Source organism: Eubalaena glacialis, chromosome 3 (genome assembly GCF_028564815.1).
Source record: "Eubalaena glacialis isolate mEubGla1 chromosome 3, mEubGla1.1.hap2.+ XY, whole genome shotgun sequence".
In the NCBI taxonomy this organism is placed as follows: Eukaryota; Metazoa; Chordata; class Mammalia; order Artiodactyla; family Balaenidae; genus Eubalaena; species Eubalaena glacialis.
In genome coordinates this window covers 142,330,088-142,355,283 of record NC_083718.1, presented here as the reverse complement: position 1 = coordinate 142,355,283, position 25,196 = coordinate 142,330,088, and the positions used below count along the sequence as shown (strand labels likewise).

General features: G+C 38.4%; 1 protein-coding gene across 5 annotated transcripts in view; it reads right to left on the bottom strand.

Moving 5' to 3' along the window:
* TM2D1 (TM2 domain containing 1) overlaps positions 1-25,196 on the bottom strand; it is a 138,123-nt gene that overhangs the window by 69,290 nt on the left and 43,637 nt on the right. Inside the window, exons 6-7 of one of the 5 annotated variants that reach the window (XM_061186498.1) lie at positions 20,317-20,446; positions 17,967-18,053 (exon numbers count right to left, since the gene is read on the bottom strand). The exons of 1 other annotated variant lie outside the window; for it this stretch is intronic. In XM_061186498.1, coding sequence (XP_061042481.1) covers positions 20,336-20,446 — 111 coding nt within the window. In that variant the 3' untranslated portion in view covers positions 17,967-18,053; positions 20,317-20,335. Of the gene's footprint in view, positions 1-17,849; positions 18,054-20,316; positions 20,447-23,841; positions 23,918-25,196 lie in introns of those variants that run through there. 3 more of the 5 variants (XM_061186497.1, XM_061186499.1, XR_009700523.1) reach the window with 3 other exon arrangements.

Here is a 25,196-nt window from a genome sequence, read left to right as displayed (position 1 = left end):
GGTGAGAAGGTAAATGAAATAAGCTTACTCTATTGGATAGACAATGTCCAAAGCAAATTTTTATCCCTAATCTTTGCAATGTACTCATAAAGCCTTGGTGCTAAGCAGAAAACAAAATGCAATATTGTCCTTCCACATTCTTTTTCTCACTTGAAAATTGTGTGTCTGATTCCCATTGGTTTCTCATTAGGAGAGCAATTTCAAGACTACCTCAACTTAATTGACATGGATTCACACACCCAAGCCTAGGGTATGCATAACCTAACAAGTAACATGCTATATCCATTTTCTGCTTCTCCATCAATCAAAATGGCACTAAGTTTTGGGTAACTGTTAAATGTGAGACATTCTCATTTCCCCTCCACATTTTGGGAAGTACCATCATAAGATAGATCCACCGCCTTCAAGGTTTCCCTAGACTAAAAGCCATGTGAAGAATAGATATTCTTTTTATTTGTTTGCAACCCCAGGGACTGAAACAAGGCCTGGCATAGAGTACGTGATGAGTACATATGTGCTGAATGAATGAATGAGTTTTACTATATTGGTGTGGCAGGCAAAATAAATGCCCCCCAAAGATGTCTCCATCGTAATTCCCAGAACCTTTTTATTATCTTACTGCAGAAGGGACTTTGCAGGTATGATTAAGTTAAGAATCTTGCGGGACTTCCCTGGTGGTCCAGTGGTTAAGACTTCGCACTCCCAGTGCAGGAGGCCTCAGGTTCGATCCCTGGTCAGGGAACTGGATCCCACATGCCTCAACTAAGAGCCTGCATGATGCAACTAAAGATCCCGCAGGCTGCCACGAAGCTCCCGCATGCCGCAAGGAAGATCCCACCTGTCGCAACTAAGACCCAGCACAGCCAAATAAATAAATAAATAAATATTTTTAAAAAAAGTTAAGAATTTGGGATGGGGAGATTATATGGGTGGGGCCCAGGGTACTCACAAGGGTTCTCATAAGGGAAAGAGGGAGAAGGGAAAGTCAGCATCACAGAAGGTGATGGGACGACAAAAGCAGAGGTCAGAGTGATGGAGGGCCATGAGCCAAGGAATGCGAACAAACTCTTGAAGCTGGAAAAGGCAAGGAGACAAATTCTCCCCTAGATCCTCCAGAAGGACACAGTCATGCGGGTACTTTCATTTTAGCCCAGTGAGACCCAGTTTGGACTTCTGACCTCCAGAACTATAAGATAGTAAATGTGCATTGTTTTAAGCCAGAAGTTCGTGATGCTTTGTTACAGTGGCAATAGGAAACTAATGTATTAGCATTAACATTAATAAACCACAGAAGTCTTTTTTTAAATTGAGATATAATTGACATATAACATTGTATTATTTAACGGACAATAATCATAATGACAGCCAGCATTTATTGAGCACTTAGGGAGAACCACAGTACAAGATACTTTCTAGACATATCTTATTAATTCTCAGAACTATATCATAAGGTAGGTATAATATTCCACTCAATTTACAGCTAAGGAAATGGAGGCCTAAAAAAGTGAAGTTACTTGATCAAGATCACATAGTTAGCAAGTGGTAGAACAAGGAGTTGAACTCAGGCAATCTGAGTCCATGTCATACTGAGGTAGGAGATAGATGGGCCCCTGGGCTGGACAGCTGGTGTTTGTCAAATGGAGTAAAACTGAAGCTTTGTTCTCACCCAGGCACTCCAAAGACAAAGCTAGTGGCAGAAGCTGAGCTCTGCTGAAGTAAAGAGATAAGGTGCTCACTCCTGAGGTCAAGGAGGACTTCCCTGTCTGCACATGCGCAGGAAGTCTCCTTGGGGGTCAGAAAAGGAGGGGGCCCCCCACCCCATTAATAAGTGTGGACATGCACCCACAGGATCCTCTGCGGTGGGATCCAACTTAACAAAAAGTTGCGCACGCATCTTGGGGAGGGTCCTAGGACCAGTCAGGTGTGAAAAAAGAAACAAGATAATTGGCCAAATGTAAACAAAGACCCGGAAGGACTGTCCTATGTAAGTGATTTAAATCACCTCCTTACTGCCCTCCTCATTCAGGATGTCCCCACTCCTCTCTGGGTGTGTATTGCTGCCCTCCTTCTCACTTAAATAAATAAACTGTTTCTCTGTGTGCTGTGTCTCTAATAATAAACTTTGTACCTGTTTTTGCAGGTTTTGCCTCCTTGAAACATTCTTGCTTTCCAACGGGGTTAGAATCAGGGAACTTTGCTTCTAGCCTCCAGCCCCTGGTGGCTAGGTTCAATCCCTGGACAGGGAAATAAGATCCTCCTTCAAGACCACTGTCCCTCCCAGAACGATACCATCTTGCATGCTCATGCTGAGAAGTGTGGGAAATGATAGAGAACCATAAGACGTAGCCCCAACCTTCAAGTAACTTATAGATGGAATGGGAAGGACGACTCCAACACAGATGCCATGTTAGAGAGAGTATATCACAGATGCTAAAGGATTTATGACCTACATTTAAGAAAGTAAAGGGCTTCCCTGGTGGCGCAGTGGTTGAGAATCTGCCTGCCAATGCAGGGGACACGGGTTCAAGCCCTGGTCTGGGAGGATCCCACATGCCGCGGAGCAACTAGGCCCGTGAGCCACAATTACTGAGCCTGCGCGTCTGGAGCCGGTGCTCCGCAACAAGAGAGGCCGCGATAATGAGAGGCCCGCACACCGCGATGAAGAGTGGTCCCCGCTTGCCGCAACTAGAGAAAGCCCTCACACAGAAACGAAGACCCAACACAGCCATAAATAAATAAATAAATAAATAAACCCAAAGTTTAAAAAAAAAAAAAAAGAAAGTAAAGAGGACAAGAAAGCTGGAATATTCAGGATTGGATACAGCTGTACCTTGAAGGGCACCTGGACCATGTCAGGCAGTACATGGTGGAGTTTCCTTCCAGTCTGGGGAAATGGAATGAAAGAAGGAACAGTGACGTGTGTGAGCGTGGAAATGGGGAAAGAAAATGGAAAGCCCTCAAGGGGGCAAATCTGAGAAAGAAAAACAAGAAGATAAAATACTTAATTATTTTTATGGGAATGGTACCACTTACTGAACACCTATTCCACCCTAAAGGGAACATTCACATTTGTTATTTTATTTAATCCTCACAAAACCTCTGCTAAATGAGTATTATTAACCTCATTTTTACAAAACAGGAAATTAAACATCCAGAGAGATTAAGTAATTGCTGAGAGGCAAGTACCCAGTGAGTTTCATTCCAAAATTCATGCTCTGTCCTTTGTTTCTTTCTGCCCCCAGTAATCTCAGCCCTTCTCTGAGAAGGAGCATATTTCCATTGAAGTAAGAATGACAGGCAGAGCTGTCTTGAAAAATGGAAAGAGCTGCTTCGGAAGGTGGCAAGTTGAGGGCAATCAAGCTGAGGCTAGTTTTATCCAGGCAGCTGTTGAACGAGCATTAGAGCATTATTGGCAAGCCTTGGGCTAAGCAAGGACAATAGAGAGATCACAGCAAAACGACACACATCTTCCCTGCCTGGACTTATATTTAGTGAGGGAAACAGAAGAGTAAAAAGACCTTTCCACGCCAACTTCAGGTTAGTATTTACTCTTAGGAAGGGTTTGGGAGGGGTGGAGCTTTAGTTATAACTTATTTCATAAAAGAAAAAAGAGAAATCTGAAACATGTTTAGCAAATTACTAACATATATTTAATCTCAGTGCTGAGTACACATATCTCTTACATTACTTTTCTTCATTAGTTTGTACTGTGTCACAATAAGGCTAAATCAATGAACTTAAGAAGTATTGTTTTTAAAACAGATCACCACAATCATAAATCATCAGTGCCATGCTAGTGGGAAGCATAGGTTACTACAGAAGGACAACAGAGGGGCATCAAACCCAATTTAAAAAGAAGCTGGAAAAGCCAAGAAAATGGATTCTCCCCTAGAGCCTGCAGTAGGACACATCCCTGTGAATACTTTCATTTTAGCTTAGTGAGACCTGATGGGACTTCTGACCTCAGCCATGTCTTCAAGAACCTGTAAGAGATACTTGGAAGTGTGCAATCAGAGTGTTTCCAAACGAGGAACAGCAGTAAGCAGACTTCTTAGAGTAAGGGAGAGCAGGGCACATTCCTGTGACCTTCAGGGGTCAGCTCACAAGTCCTGACTGTGCAGGGAGAGGGGAGGGGATCGATGATGGCTGGGACTCAATCAGGATAAACCTTTTAAGCCAGGAAAAGGAATTTGGGCTTTTTTTTTTTTTTTAAACTTTGCGTTTGTTTATTTATTTATTTATTTACTTACTTATTTATTTATTTATGGCTGTGTTGGGTCTTCGTTTCTGTACGAGGGCTTTCTCTAGTTGAGGCAAGTGCGGGCCACTCTTCATCGCGGTGCGCGGGCCTCTCATTATCGCGGCCTCTCTTGTTGCGGAGCACCGGCTCCAGACGCGCAGGCTCAGTAATTGTGGTTCACGGGCCCAGTTGCTCCGCGGCATGTGGGATCTTCCCAGACCAGGGCTCGAACCCGTGTCCCCTGCATTGGCAGGCAGACTCTCAACCACTGTGCCACCAGGGAAGCCCAGGAATTTGGGTTTTATGGTAAATGAAACAGGGAGCTTCTGGGGAGTTTTAAGCCAGATAGAGATGATCAGATTTGCTTTTCAAAAAGATCATTCTGATGGGAATAAGAAGGTAAACTGAGAGGAAGGTGGAACTCAACCAGGCAGGCCAGGCAGGAGTTTATCACAAGATCCTAGATGTGCAGGGCTCTGAAATAACAAAGTTCCAGTGAAGATGAAGTAATGTTTACAGAGTATTTATGAGGTGGAATTAAAAAATTTGGTGATCCATCAGATGTAGGGAGGAGATAGCATCGAAGGTAACTTCCGAGTCTCTTTCCTGGTGGATGTGCTGCTATTTTCTGTCATAAGGAACACAGGAGAAATAATTTTTTTAAATGAAAATGAATTTTCTACAAATGGTGCTGGGAAGACTAGACATCCATGTGCAAAAAAATGAATCTTGACACAGAACTTACATCTTTCACAAAAATTAACATAAAATAGATCACAGAGCTAAATGTAAAATCCAAAATAAAACTCCTAGAAGATACCATAGGAGAACATCTAGATGACCTTGAGTTTGGTGATGACTTTTTAGATAAAACACCAAAGGCATGATCCATGAAGGAAATAATGATAAGCTGGACTTCATTAAAATTAAAAATTTCTGCTCTGCAAAAGACACTTTCAAGGGACTTCCCTGGTGGCGCAGTGGTTAAGAATCTGCCTGCCAATGCAGGGAACACAGTTTTGAGCCCTGGTCCAGGAAGATCCCACAGGCCATGGAGCAACTAAGCCCATGCACCACAACTACTAAGCCTGCATTCTAGAGCCCGCGAGCCACTACTACTGAGCCCACGTGCCACAACTACTGAAGCCTGCGCGCCTAGAGCCCGTGCTCCACAACAAGAGAAGCCACTGCAATGAGAAGCCCGCGCACCACAACGGAGAGTAGCCCCTGCTCACTGCAACTAGAGAAAGCCCACACACAGCAATGAAGACCCAGTGCAGCCAAAAATAAATAAATTTAAAAAAAGACACTTTCAAGAGAATGAGAAGACAAGCCACACACTAGGAGAAAATATTTGTGTAAGTCATATCTGATATAGGACTATTATCCAAAATATGAACTCTTAAAACTCAACAGTAAGAAAAATAAAACCTCATTAAAAAAATGGGCCAAAGACCTTAACAGATACTTCATCAAATAAGATATACATATGGCAAATAACCATACTAAAAGGTGCTCCATATCATATCTCATCAAGGAAATGCAAATTAAAACAGTAAGATACAACTATACACCTATTAGAATAGCCACAATCTAAAACACCGACAACACCAAATGCTGGTGAGGATGTGGAGCAACAGGAACTCTTATTCATTACTGGTGAAAATGTAAAATGATACATCCACTTTGGAAGACAGTTGAACAACTTCTTGCAAAACTAAACATACTCTTACCACAAAGTCCAGCAATCATGCATCTTGGTGTTTACCTAAAGGTGTTGAAAACATATGTCCACACAAAAACTTTCACACATATGTTTATAGCAGCTTTATTCATAATTGCCAAAACTTAGAAACAACCACGATATCCTTCAGTAGGTGAATGGTTAAATAAATTGTGGTATATCCAGGCAATGGAATATTATTCAGCCCTAAAAAAGAAATAAGCTATAAAGTAATGAAAAGACATGGAGGAACCTTAAATGCATATTACTAAGTGAAAGAAGCCAATCTGAAAAGGCTACATACTGTATGATTCCAATTGTATAACATTCTGGAAAAGGCAAAACTACGGAGGGAGTAAAAAGATCAGTGGTTTCCAGGGGTTAGAGGGGAGGGAGGGATGAATAAGTGGAGCACAGAGGATTTTTAGGTCTGTGAAAATACTCTATGTGATACTATAATGGTGGATACATGCCATTATACATTTGTCTAAACTCATAGAATGCACAACACCGAGACTGAACCCTAATGTAAACTACGGACTTTATGTGATAATGATGTGTCAGTGTAGGTTCATCAATTGTAACAAATATACCACTGCGGTGAGGGATGTTGATAATGGGGGAGGCTATGCATGTGTGGTGGCAGGGAGTATATGGGAACTCTTTATACCTTCTGGTCAATTTTGCTGTGAACCTGCTCTAAAAAATAAAGCCTATTACATTTTTAAAAAAATGAAAATGGGAATAATTTTGAGAATGTTGCATATAAATCCTGAGAATATATAAGCAGAAATGTTTTAATGGGTAGTTTAGTATTATTACTTCATCCTCAACTTATAGGAGGAAACTGAGGGTCAGAGGGGTAAAGAATCTTGCTCAAGATCAAGCAGCACATTAAGGGCAGAAGGTAGAATTTGAACAGTTTAACTCCCAAGCCCACATGGGTAGCCACTGTGAAATGAGGTTTGAGGCCTATCTTAGTTTCTTATTGCTGTTGTACCATTTTAAAAGTGGGAAAAGTAAAGGGACCTAAATGGAAGTAAGCTTTCAATACTTTACTTAAAGGGGTAAAATGTTGATACCAATAGACCATGATAAGTTATGTATGTATGTGTGTTATACATGTATGTTATATGTATATGTATGTATGTGTATGTGTGTATACATGTACAGACATGTGCATATGTATTGTATATATGTACATGAGCATACATATATGTGTATGTTATATGTATATGCCTATATATGTACACACACAAGTACATATGTGTATATGCATGTATTATATATGTATATGCATGTTATATGATATGTACATGTGTGTATATGTGTGTACACATATGTATGTATATATATGTGCATGTATATGTGTGTATGTGTATGTATATTATAATATCAATAGCAACTACTAAAGAAAATTATGCAGGGTGATGTATTCAAAAACATTGAAAATACAAGAAAATTGATTTTTTAAAAAGTTCAGGTAATACTCAGAGGCATAAAAGACAAAATGAGAAACAGAGGGAGAAAACAGAAAACAAATGATAAAATGGCAGAAGTAAGCCCTAACATATCAATAATTAATTTAAATGCAAATGGTCTAAATACTCCAATTAAAAGACAAAGATTAGGGACTTCCCTGGTGGTGCAGTGGTTAAGAATCCACCTGCCAATGCAGGGGACACAGGTTCGATCCCTGGTCCCAGAAGATCTCACATGCTGCGGAACAACTAAGCCCGTGCGCCACAACTACTGAACCTGTGCTCTAGAGCCTGTGAGCCACAACTACTGAGCCCATGTGCCACAACTACTGAAGCCCGCGTGCCTAGAGCCCATGCTCTGCAACAAGAGAAGCCACTACAATGAGAAGCCCACGTATCGCAACGAAGAGTGGCCCCCGCTCGCCGCAACTAGAGAAAGCCCGCGTGCAGCAATGAAGGCCCAATATAGCCAAAAACAAATTAAAAAAAAAAAAAGACAACGATTAGCAGAATGGAAAAAAGGTACGATCCAACAATATGCAGGCTATAAGTAAGACACTTTGAACATAACAACTTATTAGTTTCCTATTGCTGCTGTAACAAATTACCATAAACTTAGTGGCCTAAAGCAACCCACACTTATAATCTTACAGTTCTGGATGTTATTAGTCTGCAGTCGGTCTTACCAGGCTAAAACCAAGGTATCAGCAGAGTCATGTTCCTCTGGAGGCCCCAGGGTAGAATCCCTTTCCTTCTTTTTCCAGCTTCTAGAGTCCATCTGCATTCCTTGGCTCATGGCCCCTTCCTCCATCTTCAAAGCCAGTGGCATAGAATCTTCAAATATCTCTCCTCTCTGACCTCTGCTTCAGTCGTCTCATCTTTGGCCTTCCTGCCTCCCTCTTTCCCTTATAAGGACCCTTGTGATTGTATTGAGCCCATTCAGATAATCCAAGATAATCTTCCCATCTAAAGATCCTTACTTTAGGGACTTCCCGGGTGGTGCAGTGGTTAAGACTCCATGCTCCCAATGCAGGGGGCCTGGGTTTGATCCCTGGTCAGGGAACTAGATTCCACATGCATGCCACAACTAAGAGTTTGCATGCCACAACTAAGGAGTCCATGTGCTGCAACTAAGGAGCCAGTGAGCTGTAACTAAGTAGCCCACGAGCTGCAACTAAGGACACCACCTACCGCAACTAAGACACGGAGCAACCAAATAACAAATATTAAAAAAAATAAATAAAGATCCTTACTTTAATCACATATGCAAAGTCTTTGTTGTCATGCAAGATTCTGGGGATCAGGACATGGACATCTTTGGGGGGGCTAGTATTCTGCCTTCCCCAAGTCTCTAGGCAGAAAAGATAGGCAGACGAATGATTCTTTCACAAATACAGGCTCAGTAAGAAGGCTGTAGCCTGATGTGTCATTAGACCCTCCTGGGGCTAAATCCTTCCTAAGGACCAGTGTTCCCTGGGGATATAAATAGTGGACATTTCCAGATTCCACTGTTTCTTAGGGAGAGGCCACTCTGCTTTCCAGGTCTGGTTTGTATTGACCCAGGGTTTGGGTGGGGTTGGACCTGCAAATGGCAGGTTTTACTACAGGCGGCAGAAGCAAGCAGGGGCTAATACTCTTAAATTTAAAGTGAATGGACAGAGATGGGGAAAATCTGAAAAGGATGCTTGTCAGATATTCCTAAAAGGCTCTATGGAAAATTCCAGTGTGGGGAAAAGTCCATAAGAATTTAAGTTGAGCAACAGCAAAACAACAAACAAATAAATCAAATGACACCACATATATACAACTCAGAACATGAAATAACTCACTTTGGAAACCACAAACTAATCTTTCCATAGGAGGCTAATCTAGGAGTCAGCTAGGCCAACAGGTCATTTTGACCTCTCAGAGGAAACTCTGTCTAAACGCTCCTTTAGGGAAAAGAATGCTTTTCATAATCAGTGAAGGGTATTATGGAAGTACAAGGCTAGGCATCAATAACTTGTATGAAACGAGGAAGAAGGCTGACTTACACATTTCTTCAAGGTTCTTCAAGCTCAAGGTTCTACTACTCCAAGCTCAGAGTCAAAATAGCGTTACATTTGGATGGGCCCACAGAAGTCTTATAAACCAAACTTTCTTGATGCCAGGAAACCTCCCTAAATGGACCACAACAAATGGACCTCTGGCCTCTGCTTAAGAGAGAGAACCTATCTATTTTATGGGCCAACTCATGGTAAGAGGGGTCTTCTATGCTGAACTGAAATTATTCTCCAGACCAGTTAGTCTTGTTTTCCTCTTTAAGCTACACTGATAGCTACATTCCATCTTCTTTAAAAGTAGAAGCCAGTTAATGTAAAAAAGACCAACAATATCAAGTGTTGGAGAGGATGTGGAACAACTGGAGTTCTCATGTTTTGCTGATGGGAGTGTCAACTGGTACAACCACTTTGGAAATCTGCTAGACAGCATCTACTCAAGTTAAAGACGTGCCTACACCGTAAGCCAAAGATTCCACTTCTGCACATATACACAAGAGAAGGGCATATCGCTTTAAATATATCTCTAACAAAAGACATGTGTAAGAATGTAAGAGTGTCCATCTCAGCTCTATTTATAATAGCCCCAAACTGGAAACAAACTGACAACAGTAGGATAAATAACTTTTGGCATATTCATACGATGTAACACTACACCATAATAACTATGAGTATAAGAAACCGATCACAGAAAAGGGCATACTATATGACTCCATTCATATGAAGTTCAAAAACAGGCAAAACTTATTTACGGTGACAGAATCATAGAAGAGTGGTTACTTGTAAGGGGTAGATACTGACTGGGAAGGAGTAAAAGGGAACCTTCCGGAGGGCTAGGAATATTCTTTTTTTTTTTTTTTTTTTTAATTTATTTATTTTTGGCTGTGTTGGGTCTTCGTTTCTGTGCGAGGGCTTTCTCTAGTTGCGGCGAGCGGGGGCCACTCTTCATCGCGGTGCACGGGCCTCTCACTATAGTGGCCTCTCTTGTTGCGGAGCACAGGCTCCAGACGCGCAGGCTCAGTAGTTGTGGCTCACGAGCCTAGTTGCTCCGCGGCATGTGGGATCTTCCCAGACCAGGGCTCGAACCCGTGTCCCCTGCATTGGCAGGCAGATTCTCAACCACTGCGCCACCAGGGAAGCCCACTAGGAATGTTCTTTATCTTCAACTGGTGGTGGTTAAGTGGGTGTATACACATGTAAAAATTCATCAAGTTTTATACTTAAGATTTGGGCATTCTATGTATACCTCAATAGAATATTCTTTTAAAAATGAAGTCATTAGACCCTTGTAATTTTGTTTCTTCTTTTTTGGTTAAAAAAAAAAAGCTCCAGTGGGGCAGTTATAAAAGAAATAGATCTATGGTCAGTTGTCCACTCACATGGGATTAATAAGGAGGTAGAAGGTGTAGTGATTAGAACGGGTAATGGGTTTAGGAATCACAGACTTGGTTTCAAGCTTACTAGCTGTATAAGGATAGTCAAGCCATTTAATCTCTCTAACCCTCAGTCTCATTATGCATAAAATGAGTACTAACCTTACAGAAGTGTTATAAGTACTACAGGAGATAAGAAATATAAAAATCTTAAAAACAATCATCTGTCATTTATTAAATACATACTACGCACCACACATTATGAAATACCCTACAACAATCATATGAGGAAGATAATATCTCCATTTTAAGAATAAGGAAACTAAGATCCTAAGAGCTTGTCCATAATACGTGGCAGATTTATCTGATCCTGAAGTCCATGAGCTAAAAGCATTACCCTGTGTAGCCATTGGTATAGTTGGATGGTGGGTGGATAGTGAAAAGCTGAATCAGAAACTAGCCCCAGTTCTGCAGAGGAGCACAATATTTAGCTAAAGCGTCCTGTTAACATCTTAGAGGCTGGCAATCCATACCTATAGCATAAAAGACCTTTATCACTGTAAGGGAAGCTAATTGACCTTCCTTACAGGGTGACTATAAGGATTAACTGAGATAATGAGGTCAGGAAAATATTGATACATAATGACACATCATAATATGACACATATTAGGTGATAGAGTAGCCCGCCCCTGCCCCCTCCTTCCTATTCTTTCTAATAATCTCCTGGCTGGTATTTTTTTTGAGAACTACCTCCAGTAACTACCCATTCCAAGGTAAGAATTCAATGTTTATAAAATTCTTATGTGGTGCCAGGCATTGTTCTAAGCACTGGGACCATCGAGGACATGAATAAATCAGCATAGACTCATTTCCTCACCCACCTCCTGAGACAAGAGTTAGGGTTAGAACCATGTTTGCATGACAACTCCTAAAGTAAATGATCTAAAGGAGACGGTTATTTAATCTCAGGTTAATTTATACTCCTGTTAACCCATCTAGTGTTCCCATTCACTCAAAAAACATTTTTTAAGCAACTTTTATGTTCCAGGGACTGTTCTAAGCACTGAGGATACAGTAATAGATGAAATAAAGTCCCTGCCCTCACCAAGCTTACATTCGAGTAGGGGAGGGAAAGGGAGAATACATAAACATACGTAATTTCCAGTAGCAATAAATGCTGTGAAGAGAATGAAGCAGGATCAGGATTCAGAGAGTGACCAGTGGAGGGCTGGGGTAGTATTTTAGAAAGGATGGTCAGGGACAATACTTGAGCAGAGACCTGAACGAGTGAGGAACCAAGTCATGCAAAGACCTGGGAAAGAGCACTCCAGGCGAAGGGAAGAGTCAGTATAAAAATCTTGAGGTGGGAACCAATTTGGCATACTTAAGGCAGGACAGGAAGCCACTGGAGATCTGGCAGAAAAGTGACATGTTCGGATTTACTTTTATCATTTGGCTGCTGTGTGAAGAATACATAGTAGGAAGGCAGGAAGGCAAGAGCAGAAGGGGTACACAGTAGGTCAATAAATAATTAAGAATTAATAAACAATAAATTCATTTTTGAACACCTTTTTAAAGACTTGCTGCACTTATTTAAAGCAATTTGTGTCGTGTCTCACGCAGACCACTCAATCATAAATCATATAAAGAAGACATACCATTCTTTCTTGTGCTATAATAATGAATTTCATAATTCATTCAAATAAGTCGTCAAATTTTGAGGTATATCTGAAAAATCAAAGATGGGACCGTGAGCCTTCATAATCATACCCTCTTAAATATAAAATTAGCTCACGATTAAAAGTTCAAACACTACACACTTTCTAAAGTGTTCTGCTAACACAACATTTTTCTTTGGCATATGCAGTCCAAGTAGCTCTAGCCTTAATCATTTTTCAAGTTTTCATCTCCACATGCTTGGCATATTCTGATAACATTGACAGGTTAAAAGCAACATTCTGTTGTATGCATAGCGATTCCTTGCAATTAACCTTAATTTAGGCTGAAAGTAGATTGAACAGCTGCTTCATAGCAACATTTCTAAATTTATTAGATAAATATCTCCAGAAAACTGCAGATTAAAGAGCAACAAAAACAAAATCTGCAACATCACAGCCTTCCCTTAGTAAGGAGAGTCTTCAAGCATTGCAGGTGCCGATAAGACTACTTTCTTGAGAAAAGTGACATTTGGGGCCCTTATTACACAGGGTAGCGAGATATAACGATAACAGAGATAAGAAAAATGTAGGTAAACAATGTCTGAAGAACACATCCTACCTTCCTTCTGTAAAAGGAATTTTTTTGAGTCCACTGGAATTTTACTGAAGGTGTAACCGCACTACAGCCCCAGTGTGAGGAACCCCTTGCAAATCCCAGATGGTATGAGGAACCCCTTGTAAATTCCAGATGGCACTCCTCAATGCCTAATGCCATCATTCCATTCCTTTAAAATGTTTAATAAATGGTGACTATTATCTATGTCATCTTAACCTCTCAACATTAACTGATATTATTATACCCATTTATATGAAGACAGAGGGGCTCAGAACTGTTACAGTAACAAAACAAGTGGCAAAGACAGGAGACAAACTCAGGTGTGATTCCGAAGTCTGTGCTTTTCCCATCAAACTGTGCTGCTTGGATGAAAAACCTTTGATAACATGTGTTAGATCTGCCTTTTTCTTTTAAATGCATCTATCCTTTAAAGTTAGAATCATGTCAGAAATGATTGGGATAAGTGTATCTTGAAGGGGAGGGCAGGGGAGAATAAAATTTTCTTGGGCTCTTTGTTCTAATTTACCCATACTATTATTTATGGTGTCAAATACATGCATGTTTATTGTGGAAAAATTAGAAAGTTCAGATAAACTGAAAGAAAAACCAAATAAAAATCACCTGCAATCCCACCACCCACAGGTGTCTCTAGCTTCATTTGACCTCAGCAAGACGAAGCAGAGCATGACAGTATGGTCCTACCTAACATCTCTCCTCTTGTCACACAAACATAATCAGACGTTGGTCTAGAAAGTGCTGCAAATGTCAGATGAGGTAACAGCAGAAAAGTCTTTAGGTTTTGACAATAATCACTGCTCTATCATAGTCTCATTTTAATATTCATAAAACATTTTGGCATTTGCATGATGTAAAGTTGAGAAGTTTGAATAAATAAATTCTTCTTTTCTTTTTAAACCAGCAAACTATTTGTTAAGTAAAAAGACTCAGTATAGGCAGATAATTCCATCTTCACTGAAAACATTAAACAACATACTAAAAAAAAATCTCTGGTACACAATCATTAGCAGTATATTTCAAAGAATGAGATGATTCTAACTATCACAATGCAGGAGTATAGCAGTTAATAGACCTGGGTTTAAATCCTAGCTTCACCACTTATTTCATGACCTTTGGGCAAGTGACTCAATCTTTGTGGGACTCAATTTACTTATCTGTAAAGTGGGGATAATGATAGTGACTCTTTAGGAAGACTCTATAGAACTTAACATTGTGTACATGAAGAGCAGTAAAAGGAAATTTTAACAAGTTCAAATCTTGAAAATTTAAGATTTTAAGCCTTAATTTTTTAATAAATATTTTTCTTTAAAAATCTATTTTCTAAGATAGTAAATACCAATGTTTCTTCATCAGACAATGACTAGCTTTAAGAGCACTGCTACATTTACTAAGAATTAAGATATTAGGCTCTATTTTAAAAGATATGGGAATGAGTACCATGATGATTAACTCAACTACAAATGTACTATTCCAGGACTCCATTGGGTACTCAGTGCTGTATAGAATTTTTATTCATTTCTAATCAGCAACTTTTCTAATTTTCCAAATTTACCTCCCTCTTTCCCTCTCAGCAGCTCAGAATAAATACCATTATGAATGAGCTGCCTATGTACTCCTTAAAGCACTCCTCCTCTCATCTAGAAGACGGCAGTTAGATAATTCAACTATTTGACACTCTGTGCAAACTAACAGATACGCTATCATTCCCCAATACCCACAGCCAGCATCCTTTCTCTAGCTGCTATCCTGTTCTCAAACTTTGGTTTTTCTTCTCCAGCCTGTGGGATGTGAGGAGCAGGAAACAGCATTGATAAGCAGTGGTCTAACTGCAGAGCAAGGGGTAGTTGCAGGTCCCTGCAGCATTTTATCCGCAGTTAATCTGCACTGGAATAATTAAGAGTTGACTGTGGTTTTGTTTGGGTTTGGGCTATTATATTTCATTCTTTCTCTATTACCCTGGTTAACTAAGACTGTATGTATGTATCAAAAACTTTAATATATGATTACTTTTTGACTAAGAATGACAATTCTAGAGAAAAAAATCAGAAATGTACATTGTTCATTTATTAAAATAAGTTAAATACCACATAACATTATTTATCATTACATAAATGATGATACAGACATGGAATACTCAGCAGCCATTAAAAATAATTTTGTAAAAGATTATTGAAATAGAAAAATATTTACAATGTGAAGAAGCAGGCTACAAAACAGTATGGAAAATATATCATTTTTGTGAAGAAAAATGAAAATACATGCATGGAAAAACTACTAGGACATACATTAAAATATTAACATTGTTATCTTAGAGCTGTGGAATAAATTTTTTTTCTTTGTACTTTTTGGTGTTTCCCCAAAATTTATGCATTAAGCTTGTATTAATTTTGTAAATAGAAAAAAGCAAAATGGATGCTGATTTAATGAGAGAAAGGAAGAAGGAAGGTGCCAGAACCCTGGGGAATATCTACATTTAAGGTATTTGAATGAGAAAGAGGAACCAACATCTTAGACTTGCACTTTTTAAGAACTAACCTTTCTTTTTTGCTAGTTTCTATCTATTTTAGCTTCCTAGTTACCCATCAGTATAATAATACTTAACTTAGCCTTAAGCATCTAGGTTAAAATAAGGGAAGAAGACACAGAAAGTTTTTGTAAAACAAAACAAAAACAAAACATACCCCCAAACTAATATTTCTTAGAGTCCTAGTGGTCCCATGAACAAATGCTGGCCGTAGACATAACAGAATCTCTGAAATTTTAAAGAGGTCCTTTAGTTTAATACAGTGGAGGTAAGAAATCTTCCTGGGTAAAGAGGTACTTCTGGAAATTGTATTAATCCTTTCAGGCTAAAGTAGTACCATTTATAAATGCTTCTGTAGAACACTAACTGTTTCTATAGAATTGAAAGAATCCTTTCCATTTTACTCTAGAGGGTTTAGGAGTAATCCCAGGAATGACTGAGCTAATCCATCTTACAATTTTGGCCACTGTTCTAAAATCAGGGTTATCATATGAAACATCTCATACAGAGGCCTTAACATATAATTCCTACACACACTACTAACAAATAGCCATAATAATATAGTGCTCCATGAAACTGAAAAAAAAAAAAAAAAACAAACCTGTATTCACATGCTTTAAGTGCATTCCCCTAACAAATAAATAATAAGACACAGAAAAACTATCTGTAAAAGAATTACATGTATTAGGCAACAGGGAATTACACAAATTGGAAAAACGAAAGCATTTTTAGGAATTTAGGAAATTATAGTGAAAATTAAGTCTAAAGGTTTAAGAGTGTACCGTGAAGGGACTTTATTTCTAGATTTTACCAACAACTCTTTCAGAGTACAGCTTATTTGAATAAATACTTTTGAGAAGCACCTGCTTGGAAACAGACTTCCCACCTGGTCAAGGTAACTGTAACAATTACATAGGAAGCAAGATTCGTTTCAAGATATGACTGCAGGTATTTCTCATGTAACTGAAGTTACATAGCTGTGGAAACTTAAAGACTTTTAAATCTGAGCTTAGGTGATCCTGAAGTAAACTTCAAAGCACTGTCGGCAACCAAAATGAACTAGGGTATACTAGAAAACGGGCATCTAGCTTAACTGAGGCCAAAAATATCACTGTGAAAAAGTGGATCCCAAGGAAATATAAGCTCCTTAAGGACAGAGATGTTAGTGTTTTGTCCACTGCTGCATCCTAGAACCTAGAACAGTGCCTCCCAAATGATAGACACTCAGCATTTTCATTAATGAACAAATCAGAGACCCTTCCTGGTGTATATTAGGAATCAATCCAAATTCACTTCTTATATCAATACTTAATAATCTCCCATCAACTGGAGAAGCTGTTACTGAATGACTAACATACTATGAAGCTAACTGTACTATACTGTACATTTTTGAGTGAAATGAGTGATGAAAAATTATGGTTTTTACTTTTGAAAAGCCCAGATCCCAGTAATTTTGAAATTGGTATGCCTGTTACTAAAGTAAGAGTATGACAGTATTTTGGAGACATAACATTTCATGTATTTCCATCTTCTTAAAACCCTTCTAAACACGGCAAGAAAAACTAGTGCTAACGTATAGGTGCTGCTTCCTCCAGACACTGGTGCATCACTTAAGACACTTGTGCCGGCATCTGCCAGGCAGTGCTAACAGATGGAAGACATTAATCATCTGGTTGGTGTTCCTACCTTGTCCATCCAGCTTCAAATATAACTGCACTGAGCTAGATGAGTCAGCATCTGGTCCACCAAAAGCTAGTGCATCACTCCCAAAGCAAAAAGGAGAAAGTTCACACTTCAGAGCCCTGAATCAATGCCAAGAGTATCTGCGTTGCCTCAAGGTTTCAGGCTCCCTGATGATCTTTAGCTCCCTGGATACCAAGGCAAAGAGATCTGAAAGCTCCAAAAAACAAGTGGGTTGTCATATACAAGACTGCAGCCCCAGGCAATATAGATGGTATTTGTTCGCACCATGGATTAACTGCTTTGAAGGACCAAAATGCAGAAGACAGCAACATTCAACATTTAAGACGATTTTCTTAATAATAAAGCACTAAAAATGTGAGTAAGTCATACTTTTATTTTTCAGAAGCGAAAAGGACAAGTGGCAACTTGCCTTTGGAAAACACATTAATATCAGAGTAATAAGCTATCTATCTCATAGAGACAGTAGCCTAAGAAAGACTCTATTATCATATAAATCTCAAAGTTCTATTAAATAAATCTCAGAATAATATGTTTTTAACGAAGACAACAAAACAAAAACATCAGCAACAACAAAAAATTAAACAGAATCCGTAAAGTGGTATGTGAAGATGGAAAAAGGAAAATCTGGAAATCTACACACTGAGAGTTCTCTATTAAAATCAAGGAGGCCCAAATCCTAAAACAGAAAAAAGAAGTATGTTAAAACACAATCTTTTAAAAGAATCCAATGAGGTTTTTATAGATGCACATATTAATGCTTCATTTATTCAAGACACTTTTTCTTACACTGGGAGCACTTCTGTATGTATTGTAGGAGATTATATGAATGACAATGCAGAGATATGCCTTCTCAATGGGCCCTTCTAGTTTTAAATTTTAAATTTGAGTCTGGAATCCTAATTAAATGTTTATATAATAGGCTACAGATATTGTTTTTTAAATTACATTTGCTTATTTTTTATACATTATAGTTTTAAAACAACCTATATACTTTAAAAAGAGAAACAACAATTTACAGTGTGAAAATAAGGTTATGTAAAACTACACAACCCTTCTCATAAAGTAGCAGTAACAATTTCCAAAATGAAGATACTTAATAAAAAACAAAGCAGTTAGTGGGGCGGGGGGGGGTGGGTGGGTAGAAGAGAACAACCAGTGGAATGCACAGAAGACCTAGGTTCTAGATTCAGTTTTGCACTGATTAATTGTGTACCTTAGTCTCAACTTCCTTAGGTCTTAATTTCTTCCCTAGTAAGAAGAGGCAGATGGATCTCTATGCTTCATTTCAATTTTAAACACAGAGACTCTTATAGTTTGTAAGAAAAGATCTGAAAAACTTTTTGGACAATGAGTTGAATAAATTCCTCAGATCTTAACAGGAAGGGCCTGTCACCATTCAACTCTCATGGCAATAACTATAAAGCATATCCCATAATTTTACTGTGAGAAAAGAAAAAAAATCTACCCTAAGGGCAAAATTATACTTCATATCCTATTTATACATTAAACATAGAAAATGAATGTCTAGTCCCTTCCTGGACTCTAGAAGCACTCTCTGAGATACAGTCAACTAAAAATCCTAGGATTATGACTGTGGCCAAAACATTCAGCCTATGTTCCTCTCTGCCTTCCCTGAAAGCTGCTAGACAGTTCTAAAGCCAATTAATAATTCTCGTGGGCAGGGCCAAACTTCAGGTTAAAATAAGTACTTATAGTAGTTCAGGGTTGAAACTCTATCAACTTTCAGGTTTAGGAAAAGAGAAGAGAAGGAGGTTTAAGGATCATACTGACCCTAAGAAGGATGGACAGTAGAAAAGATATGCTTTATCATCTATAACACATACTTTCATCATAACCATTATATAAAACTATGGGATATCTTTTTGCTTGGATGTTATTTTTTTCTTGTGAACCTTGTCCTTTAACTATATTCACTGCAAAGAAACAGTCTGAATTGAGAACTGAAGGAGCAATGAGCATATTAAAAAACGCTTTATAAAAGATTAGAGGGGCTTCCCTGGTGGCGCAGTGGTTGAGAGTCTGCCTGCTAATGCAGGGGACACGGGTTCGAGCCCTGGTCTGGGAAGATCCCACATGCCGCGGAGCAACTGGGCCCGTGAGCCACAATTACTGAGCCTGCACATCTGGAGCCTGTGCTCCACAACAAGAGAGGCCGCGGCAGTGAGAGGCCCGCGCACCGCGATGAGGAGTGGCCCCCGCTCGCCGCAACTGGAGAAAGCCCTCGCACAGAGACGAAGACCCAGCACAGCCATAAATAAATAAATAAATAAATAAATAAAATAAAATAAAATAAAATGTTTGTTTGTTAAAAAAAAAAAGGATTAGAGAACTGCAAGACATGGATGGACCTATAGACTGTCATACAGAGTGAAGCAAGTCAGACAGAGAAAAACAAATATCGTATATTAACGCATTTATGTGGAATCTAGAAAAATGGTATAGATGATCTTATTTGCTAAGCAGAAATAGAGACAGAGACATAGAGAACAAACGTATGGATACCAAGAGGGAAGGGGGGGTGCGATGAATTGGGAGATTGGGATCGACATATATACACTATTGATACTATGTATAAAATAGATAACTAATGAGAACCTACTGTATAGCACAGGGAACTCTACTCAATGCTCTGTGGTGACCTAAATGGGAAGGAAATCCAAAAAAGAGGGGATATATGTATATGTATAGCTGATTCACTTTGTTGTACAGTAGAAACTAACACAACATTGTAAAGCAACTATACTCCAATAAAAATTTTAAAAAACAATAAAAAAAGATTAGAGACCTGCCTTTCCTGATAAGCAAAAAGACAGGTTTACAATACTAGATGATCTCTTAAATTTCCCCTGGTTCTCAAATTCTCATAATTTTATACAGATAATATACTATAATTAAGATTACATATACATATCACTTACTGTTTCTTTTAAACAATATTCATGGATATAACTGCGTTTTTCTAAATGTCTCATTGGTAATACTCAGTCTTGTAAGTCTGGTTCCATAATAATCTATAATGTAACTACTTCCATCTGAAGGTCCAACAATCTAGAAGAGAAAATTTTCCAAATTACCCATTTTACAAAAGATACTTTAAAAATACTTTGAGTTTACTTTTTTTAGGTGTTAATACAATTATTTCAGTAGCACCAGAAATACAACTCTAACTCAAGCAAAAAAAATAATTGTGGCTCATGTAGCTGAAAAGCACACTGGGGAAGCTCACAGAATGAAGAGAGCTGCAGGAACTAAGGGCCTCAACGACTGAAACCCCATGCCCCACAAGGCCCTTGGTTTGGCATCCCTGCCTCTTCATGTAGCTCTGCTTGCCTTCTTTCTGCAGACAGGCACTCTCAATTGGTTGCCAACAGTTCCAGATACACATCTTTGCAGCTCAGCAGCTCCCAATAGAAAGAAAGTTAAATTTTCTTCCTCAGTGTTTATATACCAATTTCAGGGAAGAACTTTCATTGATCTGCTTGGTTGTTACACCTGTTGCAGAACAAATTACTGAATCCAAGGTAATAGGATTAATATTGGCCAGGCCAGGATCCCTCTGGGATGACTGACAGTCCTACCAGAACCACATGGAATGGAAAAGGAAGAAATTAAAAAAAAAAAAAAAAAAGCTCATCCATGCTAATCACAATAATCTTGTCCATTTAATCACATTTGTGACAATTCACTTAACATGATCTCTCTATTATCCTTTAAGATAATAATCTTCACACTGTAGCCTTAGGGGTACACAAGGATTTACTAAGGTATATGTAGACCCAGATAGTTTCAAGGGAATTCATTTTGAGATCCTTAATTCAAGTAAATACTCTTTGTAAAACTGATCCACCTGATACCACACTAGGCTTAAAAGCAGCATGCTAGGTCCCTTGCCCACTTCTTTGCTTTCACTGTGGTCCTTTCTCCAACTTGACAACAGTAAAGCATACCTACAGTAAGGCACACCCTGAATCTTATGATGGCACATTGCCGTGAGGTATAAAAGTCTCTGATGTGTCAAAGAAGGGGATAATTCAAAATATTGGATTTCAGGAAATCTCTTTTAATCAAGAGTCCAAAAATATGCTCTGTCACATCTTGTTCAAAAGATGCAGTCCTAGTAAAATTTTACTCTTTTTAGCTTAAAAATAATTTGCTAATATTTGTAACATGTTTATGCTATTTTGATCAACTGTATATCAGTAATTATAATGACAACTCAATCCAGAAATCACAGAAAAATTTTTAATATTTTAATGAACGATATGATCAGTAGAAGATTTTCAAGCATAAAAACTTATTGGTGGGCTTCCCTGGTGGCACAGTGGTTGAGAATCTGCCTGCTAATGCAGGGGACACGGGTTCGAGCCCTGGTCTGGGAAGATCCCACATGCCGCGGAGCAACTAGGCCCGTGAGCCACAACTACTGAGCCTGCACGTCTGGAGCCTGTGCTCCGCAACGGGAGAGGCCGGGATAGTGAGAGGCCGCGATAGTGAGAGGCCCGCGCGCCACGATGAAGAGTGGCCCCCGCTTGCCGCAGCTAGAGGAAGCCCTCGCACAGAAACGAAGACCCAACACAGCCAAAAAAAAAAAAAAAATTAATAAATAATAATTAAAAAGGTGCTAACAATTTAAAAAAAACAAAAACAAAAATTATAAAAAAAAAACAACATTGGGGGTAGGGAGGGTGGGAGGGAGGGAGACGCAAGGGGGAAGAGATATGGGGACATATGTATATGTATAACTGATTCACTTTGTTATAAAGCAGAAACTAACATACCATTGTAAAGCAATTATACTCCAGTAAAGATGTTAAAAAAAAAAAAGAAATATATTTATAAATATATCTCTAATTTGTATGTAATGAATGCACATTGTTTAAAATCTGAGTTGCTCCTATTTAAAGTTTCTTCTTTCTTCAACTTGAATAGAATAATGTGTAGCAAAACTATGCCCTGAAATTATATTTAAAATAAGCTAATATTCATCTTTTTTTTTTTTCTAAAGAAGACCTGACATAGAAAACCAGTTGACCGGCCATGTTGCATTCTAATAGAAGAGAGGTTATTTGATTCTTTGCTCTTGGTTTAGCAACTCTCATGGTATTGAACATCTCAAGACATGGTAGAGAGGTTATTTTAATGATAAAAATAGATGATTTTAAGGAAATTTATATTTTGTATGAGTTTGTGAAAATTTCAGTAGAGGCAATACTAAGAAAAATAAAATTTAAAGTGTATAATATACTGAGTAGAACAATGAAGAACCAAAAAAAAAAAAAAACCATATTGGGGGTACTTCCCTGGTGGTGCACTGGTTAGGAATCCATCTGCCAATGCAGGGGACACGGGTTCGAGCCCTGGTCCGGGAGGAGCCCACATGGCACGGAGCAACTAAGCCGGCAAGCCACAACTACTGAGCCCTTGTGCCACAACTACTGAAGCCCGCGCACCTAGAGCCTGTGCTCTGCAACAAGAGAAGCCAACGCAATGAGAAGCCCGTGCACCGCAATGAAAAGTAGCCCCCGCTCACCGCAACTAGAGAAAGCCCGCGTGCAGCAACTAAGACCCAACACAGCCAAATATAAATTAAATTCAATTTTTAAAAAAAGATTAAAAAAACCATATTGGGGTAAAATTCTGTTGGAGAATGGGAATAGAAATAAAAATTAAAGGAGAAAAAGAAACAATGTAAAAATTATAATAGTGAAGGGTTCATTCATGTCTTTTTAAAGTCAATGATATTTTAAATTCTATGGTATTTATAGTCTGTTGGATACATTTTAAAATTGAGGTAACAGTTTTATTTAAATATGTCAATATTTGCAAACTAGCAATTATATCCTTTGCAACTATTTAAACTTATGACAAAACTTAAATGTCAACTTAAAACATGCAGAGTGTAGGGATTAAAAAAAAATTTCTTTTAGGGGTTATGCAACCAGAGTTTGAAGAACACTGCTGTAGCGCATTCTTCATTTTAAAAATAAATTTGGTTTTAAAAACTATTCAACAAATACTTAATTCCTACAGTCCAGGCACTGTGCTAGGCATTATACACAGAACAGTGAATAAGATACAATCTGCCAACAGGGAGTTTATTCTAGTGAACTATAAATGTTAATATTCAAATAACACTTACAAAGCACTTATGTTCTATATACCATGCTAGGTGCTGTCACGTACTTGGGGATTTCCTCCAAAGATCAAATTGCTTTGTCTTGACATTTATGAATGTTATTTATGAATTTAAGTATAAATTAAAACCTTTTTAATGGTAAGGTCACAGAGGAAACTACTATGAGTATTAAGCAAAGAAAGAAAAGAATGGGTGACTAGAATTTCATGTTTTGAGATGATATAAAGGAAACAAAGAAAAAGGAAAGCCCAGCCAGTAGAAGTAGGTTAAGTCATATGGTAAAAACTTGCCTAATTTGGAATATGTGCATAGATTGGAACTGGGCCTTTTGTCCTATTATTTTTTTCTTCCTTTGCCATCTCCTCTGACAATCTCACTTATCCCTGTTGAAAAAAAAAGTATTCAGAAGTTGGAAATAAGGAAAATATAAGATTGGGTGGCCTTTTAATATCATGCATTTCTAATAAGCCCACCTGCAGCTCATTTGACTCTCTCAGGAAATAGAACTATTTAACTAAAAATTGATTAGGGCCCAGATGATTTACAATCTTGTCACATTACCAGTTAACATATAGAAAAATGATACGGTGTTGTTTTGGTCTTTTGTTTCCCCTGTCCTGTAGAGAAGATAGCTCCAAAGATTATAGTTTAATTACTTATTAATACATGATCCAATTTTGTATCTAATTTAGCAATCTTACTACAGCATTTCTTTCCCCTCAAACTATGTAATTCTGGCTCCTCAACAACTAGTTCTATGGTGATAATTCCATCCTCTTTCCACGGGTTTGGTTCAGCCTGGGCATGTAATCAATCACCAATGAGATAATAATCTATGAGACAAGTTCAATGGGGGGCTTATCTGCTTTTAAGAAGATATGTGTGAGAGAAAAAGAGATGTTTTTCCACCTCTGAAAGTAACTACATAGCAAGTGGTGCTAACCAAAGGAACTGAAGATGGCAAAGAGAAGGAAGGAAGAAGGGAAGAAAGGAGGGAGAGAAGGAAGGGAAGGAGGGAATAATGGATTTGGGTCTTTCACTTTGTCTTTAAGCTCTAAATTAACAAATCTTAGAACTACCATACCTCCAGATCCTTGGTATATAATATAATAAACTACCACGTTATTAAAGCCAATTTAAATTGAGGTTTCTGTTACTCATAGCCAAAACTCCAGATAATGCACTTGTCTTCAATGCCTCCTACACACCACTGCCAGATCACCAAAGCATAGCACTAGTTGCTATTCTCTGCTAAAACAATTTGAAGACCTGCTCCAAAGACAACCAAATTAAGTCAGTGTGGTAAATAAAGCATTAGACAGAAAGGAAATCTTGAAGAGAAAACTGTCAATAACTAGTTGTAGGATTAATCCTCTCTGGATCTCCGTTTTTCTTAGCCGTAAATTGAGGAATAGAATAAACGAATCTGTATGGTACTTTTAAAGTTCTATATCTTGTTTGACTGACATTTAAATGCAAACAACTCTACAAGGTATTGTCAACATCCTTTTCTATCAATTATCCCAGCAAAGAAGAAACTGCTCTCCCTACTTAATTTTTAAGAAAACTATCAGCTGTAAAGGTTTCAATTATTTAAGTCCATATTCCCTCACCAAAATTAAAAATTAAACCTGTTTTTAAGCATCTATATTATACACTTAT